The sequence below is a fragment of the Elaeis guineensis genome, chromosome 1 (assembly GCF_000442705.2).
Source record: "Elaeis guineensis isolate ETL-2024a chromosome 1, EG11, whole genome shotgun sequence".
Classification (NCBI taxonomy): Eukaryota; Viridiplantae; Streptophyta; class Magnoliopsida; order Arecales; family Arecaceae; genus Elaeis; species Elaeis guineensis.
Genome location: NC_025993.2, coordinates 114,600,637 through 114,611,432, shown reverse-complemented (window position 1 = coordinate 114,611,432; position 10,796 = coordinate 114,600,637). Strand labels below are relative to the sequence as shown.

Below are 10,796 nucleotides of genomic sequence, written 5' to 3'. Positions count from 1 at the left end.
AATTTCTCTCCTAATTTAAAAAAAATAAAAATATTTTAAAATTTTAAAATCTAGTTTTAAGTTAAATTTTGATTTTTACATCAATTTTGTCTTCAATCTGTTAAATTCTTCTCGGATTAAAAGTTATAGTTTTTCAAAATTTTGATATTTAATTAAATCTTAGATACCGTGAATCTTGCTCCCAAAATTTACTCAAATATATCTGAAGTAGCTAGATTAGTCCACAATGGGTCAAATGATCCTCTCAGATCACTTTTAAATGCAAGAAAATTATCCGATTCCACTTGCACATATAACAAGTGTGTTAAAGAGAGCTTCAATTAAAAAGAAGATACGGCCACCATCAACAAGATGGAAAGATGAAATATAAACAATTGTGACTTTCTTATCTCTGTCCTTGCCACTAATTGTACATAAAAAAAGAACTTCAAGTCATTTGACATCATGTCCCTAAAGACTTGACATAGCAATTCCAAGTCACTTGAATAAGAAGTTACTTAAGTGCATGTTGACCTAAGTTTTAAACTCTAATTTCCGACCATAACATCTCAAATTGAGGAAAGAAAATCTTGGCCGGTAGCAAAATGAATTTTATAAGAGTCACAAAAAAATTTCTTCCACTTAAATATATTCCACGACGCATGTCACTAATACACATTGGAGTGAACCCTAACAAAAGTGATACAAAAGCCAACTTTCATTATAATAATAAGCAATTAATTTTTGTTTACATGGATGCTTCTCTTACTCATTATATCATTTGAAACTTGTTTGTGATTCATCCTGAATTTAAAACTCCCATCTGTCAGTTCAACACCTTGGATGCCAGATACTGGTTAATGGTTATTGACAGACAAAAAATTTTAAATATCTGGCCAGAAAAGCGAAATAGCAATCATCTTATCACACTCCTTGTCGCCACTATACATAAAATTCAATAGTAGTTGGGTGCAAAAGTATGTAGTCTGCATTTGAAATATACATGTAACACAGATTCTCTGTATATCGTGTGCATTTATGTGTTTGCACTTATTTTGGAAGCAACACTGACCACTTTGTATTGTTGCTTCTAGTCTAGCACAATGAGAACATAGAAATCAAACTTACCCTCACCCGCGACCAACCAGTCAGCTGGTTGATTCCCCTTCCTAATGAGGAATAATATTTCTTAGAAATTGCTTACATAGAAAAGTCTGACATAAAAAGCTTTTCTAGTTTTTCATGCTGCTGAAATCTTGCCTCATCAGTAATATAGTAGTAGTATCAAAGAACAAATCATAGTGGTTCAAGCATACCAAACAATTGGTTCCTGCAATTAATGCACGCACCTCAAGAACACAGCAAAATTTTCTCTCACTCCTGGCAAGTTAGTCAGTTGATCAATTTTTCTCCCTCAAGAGGAGAATATGTTTCTTAGAAATGCCTTACATAGGAAGTTTGATACATAAAGCTTTTCTTTCCGATGCATCGAATTCTTGCCTCATCAGTAACAAATTAGCAAAATCAAAGAACAAGTCATGGTGGTCGAAATTTCAAAAGCACTAGTTTCTCCAATGCTCCCATGATATTAAAACACAAGGAATCATGTAACTATTGCATGGAGAAAGTTCCATAGGGATTGCCACTAAAACCAAGCAGATAACAATTTGGTCAAAACAAACATTTTACAACCAAATACTGCAGATGCTGTTGTTTGATAAATCAAAAACTGGTAAACAAAGCATTCAATATCGTCAGAAGGCAAGCTTACAATGTGCAAACAGTGTACACAAGTCTACATACACAGAAGGTACCGCATAATCTCAACTCCAACATCTCAGATCACCTCCACTGAAGTCTCTTACAAATTTGCTGCAGTTTGACGTTGCTCGATGCAATTATAATCTATGACTAGCAGTAATTTAATGCTACATAAGATTATTGGTTCCATCCTTGCTGTAGTCTGGGTTCTTCGATATCTGCACTTGCTTGTAAATTATCAGTATTTGTTTCTTTTGAAAAGTGAGCAACTCATAGATTACCCATCTTTTTCTCAAGTATCTTCTTAAACTGACTATTTGAAATAGACAACACCTGGTTCAGCACAAGCCTCACCCCACATTCCTTCACTCGTCTGTATCTAGGCTTTATTCTACCCTCCAAGCTGTAGCCAAAGTAATGAGGAAATTTGATAAGCTCTGATCTTGGGTACTCCATTGTCAAGAAGAAGTTCCATTTTGGCATCAAATTGTCACTCAAACTGAAAGTATATAGAGCTCCGTATCTGTGAACCATGGTACCAACTTCTTCAATGCTGTAACCTCTCTCCAGAAAAAACTTTATAACTGGCTTGAGATTTGCCTCTATGCTTAGACCAAAAGTTTGTGGGCATTTGTAAATAAGAGAGGCAATATCAACACCCATTGAATGGAAGTATTCAATGGTGGGTTTAAGATTATCTTCCAGACTATAGCTTATGATATGAGGACAGCATGTCAAAATTTTTTCGATTTTCTTTTCTGAAACATCCAGTTCAAAAAAGTAATCCACGGATGCCTTCACCTTCTGTCTGCTGTAAGTGAGCAATGCAGGGAACCGGTATATCACCTTAGCCCACTGGCTGTTATCCACACCCAAACTCTCAAAATAACTCATCATGGGTTTCAGATTCTGTGAGAAGCTAATGCCACATAGCTGAGGTCTTTTATAAAGAATGGTAGGAATGTCTGACTGGGGCACGTCGAGCTCTAGGAATAGCTCCACCACAGGTTTAATTTTGCAGTCTAAATTATAGTAATCAAAGGTTGGGAACCTACGGGTAATGTCCTTGATCTGGTCAAGGTCCATACCGAGGTCCATGAGGTATAGAACATGTTTTGGTAGTAGGCCTTCAGGACTCCGTTGACTCACTCGAGCAATGGCTCTTTCTTTCTTGGAGCTAGGGCCGACGACTGTTATAGGAGAAGCCAGAACAGATCTTTTGATACCTGGAGGGTTTGGAAAGCTCTCCACCACATCCACCAAAACATCTCCATGTTCTTCAAGAAATTATTTTAGGTATGGAACAAGTGCATTTATGATTTCAAGTGTGGTAAGCTCTCTTCCTACAAAAGAAAACATGACAAAATTAGTTAGGCCAAGGTAGGTGACAATTGGGTGTTTGGTAAGTAAAAGAATGCATCTGTTTGGAATTCGAACCTACTAGATATCGAGATTTATGTATTGTATAGAGTTTTGATATGAGGTGGTCAATAAAACAATCCGATTTCTTAGTAGTCCTTGCTGCCATTGCATTGCTCAAACCCTGTTTTCTCAAAAATAATGATAATACAGCTTTTGCTTCCTCTCTTTCTGCAGCCAACAATCTCAAAGGAATTACATTAAAGTTAAAATTATTAGCTACTCCAGATTCATCTGCAATTACATTTAAATATCATAATATAAACATAGATTCAAGGGAGAAAAAAAAGGTTCTCCATTAACTAACAGTATGAAAATTAGATAACAATGCCAAAGAAAAGGAATGAGGAGGCAAACTCACATGTTTTTGCTTTGCAGAGAAAGAATTGTTGGAAAATTTTAAGTTGAACCCTGTATAGATGAAACAGCATTGCATCTTGTCAAAAGTAACCAAATATAAGCATGAAGCAGAATTCTTGGATTGCGATGTTGACTATACAGTGATTTTCTGGACACAAGCTTTATTTTCTGTCTATGATGAGTTGGCAGTGTTTCCATTAGTATCACACATAAAAGTGGTATTCTTTTTTACTCGAAACATCTTGTATGAAGTTTTCTAGCTAATACTAATATATAAGGAGACAGTAGGCTATTGAAAAGCAAGCTAGAGGTTAGTTTCTTGAATAAGATGGCAGCGATAATGCTATCAAAGAGAGCTATGGCATATAAATAACCTGACAAATTAAAGGGAGATCAATTAGCTGCTGAAAGAAATCTGTCCCACAACACAGCACTCATACATACGTCAACATATTGCTCCATATATAATCATGAAGCATATATACATGTTGTAGCGGTCCCTTTACAAGGTTTTTTGCAATCAGTGGTAGTCAGATCTTTGTGTGCAAAAATATTAGGAGTGGATGAATCAAGCTATTAGATTAGAGAGAACAACTTGCATATAGACAACACGAAAGAAATTATATAATTAGGAATCATAATATGATTAGTAGGCAATAAGAATTATATATAAATAGAAAATAATGTCTCCTTATAAAGGATATTGAGCCACAACTATTTTCTTAATAGACATGGAGACTATGGAAATAAATGAATGATAAAAGATGATTCCAGAGTAGTGAAGTAATAGAAGTTAGTTTCTCAAAAAATGCTTGACAACTTGAATAATTTTAGACATTTCACAAATTACAGAATTCATACATAAGCCAGTTACTTGATAGCATAAGAGAGTCTCATACAGATGCATCTAGTTCTCACAAACATCTTAACTAAGAGAACTAATCATTTACCAATAATAATTATTGTCAAACATTTGTGCGAAGGCATAGTGAAAATTCTGACCAATAGCTAACCTGCTTAGTAGATACCTTTTGTTTTGCTGTAAAATTATTACTTCATATATGGGAATTAGATGAGTTAAGAGGGTAGGCATATGCATCTGCATGTACACAAACACACACAAGCGCCACATATAGAAAGAGGGAGAGAGTCACAAAATAGACTGGAGGGGAATCCTTTGCAATTAAATGATAATATCTTGCAACAGAAGGGCAGTCTCATTCTCTTTTCATTATCATGAAGGATGCCTGTAATCATGTTCATTAGTCTCTCAATTTTAACCTAACCCAACCTGATTTTGGCTGCAAATGAAAATCAAAATTGAGACCTCTGGGCTACAAAAGTCTGTAACCTACACTCAACCACATTGGACTATGGTCCAGCACATCTGGATTGACTTTACCGAAATTGGCTATATCTTGCTTAAAATAGGCTTATAAAATATACTACTTTACTTTTAATAATTTAATGTTAAGAATGGGTACCAGGTTAGGCATTCAAGTAAAGGCTCAAGGTTTGATTCCTCAAACTGTATTACAAAAGGTAATAAAAAGATACCACAATGCATGAAATCAACAACTATTCAGTATTTATATTCAAAAAGAAGTAATAATGAACTTATTCTTGAATGATTAGGCTTGACATAGATCTTGGATTGTGCTTGTCTTTCAGGTGTATAAGGGTTGACAATCATCTTTTCAACTATGCAGAGCCGTTAATTGGTTGAAATATGTATTGGACAATGGACAATATTATTAGAGAACATACTTATGTGATGCAAGGTCATGGTAGCATAAATTTGGTGGCAGTTTTTTAGAATTTTACTGGATCTTCAATAGTCGAGACTGGATCATCATGCTCACTATAACACTTCCTACCATCCTCTTTTTCCTCGTAACTGAATATTTACTTGCTAATAAGCCAGACAACATTATATTGTGCTGAAATTGGATTTACAAAGAGCCATTTCATTTAAGAGCATGGAGGTGGTGTTTCTAGCCATATGACTATTGCCAAAATCATATCCAGTAAGACATCATCTATGTTTATTACTAAAACTAGCTATACCTTATCATGTTCAGTTGCATAAAACTAACCCCGCCATATATATACAGTAAGTATACATATTGATTATATAGTGATGACATCTCTAGAATTTTACTAAATATTAAAGCTTTCAAATTCTGGCATGCCACTATAATTTTGTTTTCATCCAAGAAACCACATTAGTTATTTCTTTCAATCTAGAACCATTGTGTCTAACAATATTAGGAGATCCAACTATTTCTAATAATTTTCACTTTTTGGCACACCTGATCTGGTCATGCAAGATCTTACAGTGCCTTCAAGTAAAAGCAAAGCTTATTAATCTAAAACTTCAGTTACCTTGTTTGCCTATTACTTTCTTCGAATTTCATTTAAAACAACTCCTTGGATGTGGCTATGACTAAATCTTATTTAGAAGTCACAACAACCATGCTCAGAAAGGGCTCGCTCTAATTTTCCATCAGTTGCAACTTCAAAGAGGATGAGAGTGATGACCATACAATTCAAAAAGTAGTCCCTTTATAGTTCTCAAAGCAAAAATAAATTCAAAGTATTCTTTTAAACTTTTATTTTTGAAATAATTTCCTAAACTAATAATGGACTGCTCAGAATTTATATATTTTTTCACATATTCCATAGACCATTAGGGCATGTTTGGTTGGGGGGAGTTGGACTCTTGAATGGATATGGGAATGAGTAATTTCCATTCTAGTCATTTGGTTGGGGAGAGGAGTAGGGTTGGGGTTCGGAAGGGGGAGAGGTTCCATTCCCATTCTAATTCTAGAGGAGAATGCAAATGGCCCAATCCCCCAAAATGCAATCCCTACTCTCTCATAGTATTCAAATTCCACTTCAAATCTGATTCTGATTCTAGTCACTGTCACAAACCAAACTCCCAATACGGCTATTCTGATTCCCATTCTGATCTATTCAAATTCTGATTCCACTCCTGAATCAAATGCATCCTTAGAGAATACTTAATACATAGCATGAGATACTCATGGATCACTGCTCGTCAATGTTCATATCGTCGTTATTGTAACTATAGCCACTTATTGCCTTGCCCTTGCTTGCTGTTTCTCATATACTCCGTTCCTTGAGTTAATTCTGTCCTCTTTTGATGAACTCTTCACCAACTTTCAGTAAATAGTCTTCATCTTTCTCTATATAATTTATCTCCTAATACCCAACATGCAATCCTAGCATCAAATTTATAGCCAAAGCCAAGTTCATTACATGGCATTTTTGAAACAACAGCCTGTCATGTATCTGCTTTAATTTATAAAAAAAGATAAAAAATAGACTATGAAGGGTGTAGATATGGTTACCGACCTGAAGGCAGGTGTGATGGGTCTTGAAGAGAGAAGTAGTTGGTTAGGGGGCTCTGGAGGGTTTGGATGACCACCCAAGGGAACATGTCGAGCGGACGCCTTCCAAGCCCGCACGGCTGCCATCGACTATCGAGAATGGCTCCAGCCAAATTAAGCTTGTTGGATGGATGGAGATTTTGGAAGGGGATTAAGACGATGGGTGAGGTTGCCACACTCGAAGGCCCGAAGGAGAGACGGCGCTGAGCTTGAGAGAAGCTGATATTTTGTCGTACAAGTTCTAATCCTCTCATCTTGATGATCGTAGGGTTTCGGATTGTATCTTTCACGCAAAAGAATGATTGATCTTTTTCGCCACGTCAACCACTCCATCATGCGTCGTACACCTCTCAAAGCAAGCTGAATTACCATTTCATCTCTCTCTACAGTGCTCGACGTGATATTACAAGATCCAACAGTCGATATCATTGAAAAAAGGTCAATGCGACTCAAACCCATGGTGGGGTATCCGGACTCCAAACAACAATCGGGTCCTCAGCCTTAACAGTCGAGAAATTATTGGATAGGTTGTGTGACCGTGGCTGGATGACATGGATTCCAGGTTGGAATAGTAAAAATAAAAAATAATATTAAAAATTAAAAAACTAACAGGCCGATCATACTTTCAAGTATAACTAGTTTTGAGCTCACATATTGTTCACCGATTTTAGATCACATAATAAATTATTTTTTTAAAAAAATTATTTATAAATAATAAAAAAATTCAGCCATATTCTCAACTATCGAATTTTTATTGCAAGAGGATAATAATATCATATTTTAAAAACATCATTTAAATCATATAAGTAGGCTTCAATTCAATCCTTTAATGACATTGTGCTTTAATTCAATATTTTAAAAATTATTTTTTTTTATGATAAATATTTTAAAAATTATTAGATAGGAGAGTCTAGACACGAGGCATATTGTAGGTTGATTTTGAATCAAATAGCATTCATAGGTGATAAAATGCTGCTTACGTGAAAAACCTAAATGGCTAATTAATTTTCTCTCACTTTTTATTTTCATATATATATTAGATTTCTATTTACTTACTCGAACTACCAAAACTCTGATTTATATTCTGCTACTCTCCAACCCTCTCTCCATCTTTCCACCTCTTTTGTTTAGCTTTTTGGTAAAACACCTTCCCATCTCTTTACGCTCCATTAAATTTTTTCACAACGTCAGCATACGCTTTACCAAAACTTAATATTTCTATCTTCTATTGTGTGCTGCCACCATTGGCTAATCTATGTATCAACGAGCTTATTATTTTTGGAGAGGATAAACTAAAAAAAACTATCCGCTTGAGTTTAAGCTTAAAAGTAGCTACTTACTTGAGTTTCAAGTAAAAACAGCTACCATTTGAAATATAACTTAAAAGTAACTATCCAAATAGAGGTAAAATGATTCAATTGTCCTTACAGTTATAAAGTAATACTACACTATTATAAAGTAATACCATACTATTATAAAAAATTATATTATATTATTATAAAGTAATACTGTATTATTGTAAAGTAATACTATAATAAAAAAATACTATACTATGATAATATAATACTACCTTATTGTAAAGGAATACTATACTAGTATAATACAATAAAGTAACACCATGTTATTATAAAAAAATACTACATTAATATAATATAATATTACTTTATTATAAAAGAATAGTAAAGAAATACTAAATTAATATAATACAATAAAGCAACACTGTAATATTATAAAGTAATACTACACTAATATAATGTAATACTATCTTATGTCAAGGAATAATACACTATGATAATATAATACTATAATATTTTGAAGGATATAAGAATGTAGGATCATTTCAGCCAAAATAGATAGTTGCTTTTAACTTATATTTTAAATGGATAGCTATTTTTACTTGAAATTCAAATGGATAGCTACTTTTAAGTTAAAAGTATGGCTAGGGATTTATCTCTAGTTCTCTATTTTTTTTACCATACCATCATCCTATACATATATTCTTCTTCAATCTCTTTTTATAATGCGAAATGAATAATGATAGATAACTTGAGATACCTTGTCATAAAGTCTCTCCTATATCTCCCTCTTTTTTTTCAACTTAAAGCTCTTTAGCCACTAGAGTATGGTGTTAAGATGATAACACCAACCCCCCTCCCACCCCCTTCCCTATTCTCAAATCAAAACCCTTTGATGAGTATAGTGGTAGGTCGGCCACAACACCATTCCCCACACCTCCTCATTCTACATGCATCTCACTCTCCTCCTAATCACTCTTTTCCTCTTTTACATCTACCTCTCTATCTTTCCCATTCCCTCTCATTGTTTCACATTATCATTCCTTTCGGATAATCTTATTAATTTTTTTAATTATTCTATATTTTCAAGATCAAATTTATAATTTTTTTTCAGAATTTATAAATAAATTTTAGTAATAAAATATATGTTCTTTCCAATATGTTGTTTTCTACTTGTTTATATATCAACAATTTATGGAAATGACTAGAATTTTTTGATTTTGGTGTTTGGCTAATATTTGGGACTTCAGATCTTATTACCTAAATATTCATATACTTAATATAAATAATGTTGGATTAAACTTTAAAAAAATATATTTTTAGTTGATTGAAAATACAATTAGTTCGATTCTCTATACATCATTGTTTGATCGCATGCAATTTAATTGCAACTTCCAAATTCAATTGCAAAAAAAAAAAAGTTTGTATTAGGTATAGCAACTAAAAATGACTCTAATACTAATTGCAGCATAAATTACAAATTCTTCTATCTTGCCCATCTTGTGTCCTCTTACATTCTTACCAATTTAACTTAAATTATATTTTAATATTATGTGTTAGCATTAATTAATTACTTTGGTAATATATTGCACATATTGATTTACTATTATGATATACTTATTAAAATATAAAATAATATTCATAAAATATATAATTATTTTTTAATATAATAATAATTATTTGATAATATGATACTTGCTAATATATACTCAGCAAATTATTAATACTATATCAAAATGATTCTTATTATAATTCATACATACCATTATGATACAATCATAATTATATTATATCTATAGTACTTCTAAAAGCAAATAATATGGATATTGGTCATCCTGTTGAAATTATCCCTTTACTCATTAATCTATTTTTTGTATTAGTTAATCCATTAAACTCACATATGAATAATATATTATTTTAGTTGTAAATTATATTTTATTTTTATTATTTTAAAACTGTTATCATTTTAAATTTCAGTTATGAGAGGTTTTGTATTCTCAATTTATCTTTTAGTACATCATTTTAATTTAATAGATCACAAGTATCATTCTCTAATCAATGTCCTCAACTTAAAAGAGAGTAAAAAAAAAAAAAATACCCTACATCCCCCTTTATCTCCTCCCCTTCCTACCTTTTTTTCCTTCAACTTCTCTTTAATCATTGCCTTTTTTTTTTTTTATTTATATAATTTTTTTTTTCTTTTGATTCTTTTGGAATCCCTATCAAATTCACTTTAGCCCATCTATTTTAGTGATTATTTTGTTATAAGATAGGAATAAGAATTCTTCACATACATAGCATTGGTAACATACGAATATATCATAAAATATATATTTATTATTATGATGATTTTTTATTATAATGTTGAATAATCTTTGCAACGATTCAATTAGTATAATATAGCTATTGTTATTTTGCTATAATATTACCAAAACTATTTAATAATGATATTACTTTTCCATTAAAAATAGTCAAGAAGATTACTATAATATTACAATGATGATTATAATATAATTATAATCTTTAATTATTGTGATAGTGTACATTACAAATATATAATAATATATAT

At 32.3% G+C, this 10,796-nt stretch overlaps 1 protein-coding gene across 1 annotated transcript; it reads right to left on the bottom strand.

The window, feature by feature from the left end:
* Window positions 1–2,010: 2,010 nt before the first annotated feature.
* On the bottom strand, window positions 2,011–7,019 carry LOC105038713 (transcription termination factor MTERF5, chloroplastic). The gene is given in 4 exon segments (XM_073250832.1): window positions 2,011–3,083; window positions 3,178–3,393; window positions 3,521–3,570; window positions 6,898–7,019. Coding segments are annotated over 4 exon segments (1,461 nt in total).
* Window positions 7,020–10,796: the final 3,777 nt, after the last annotated feature.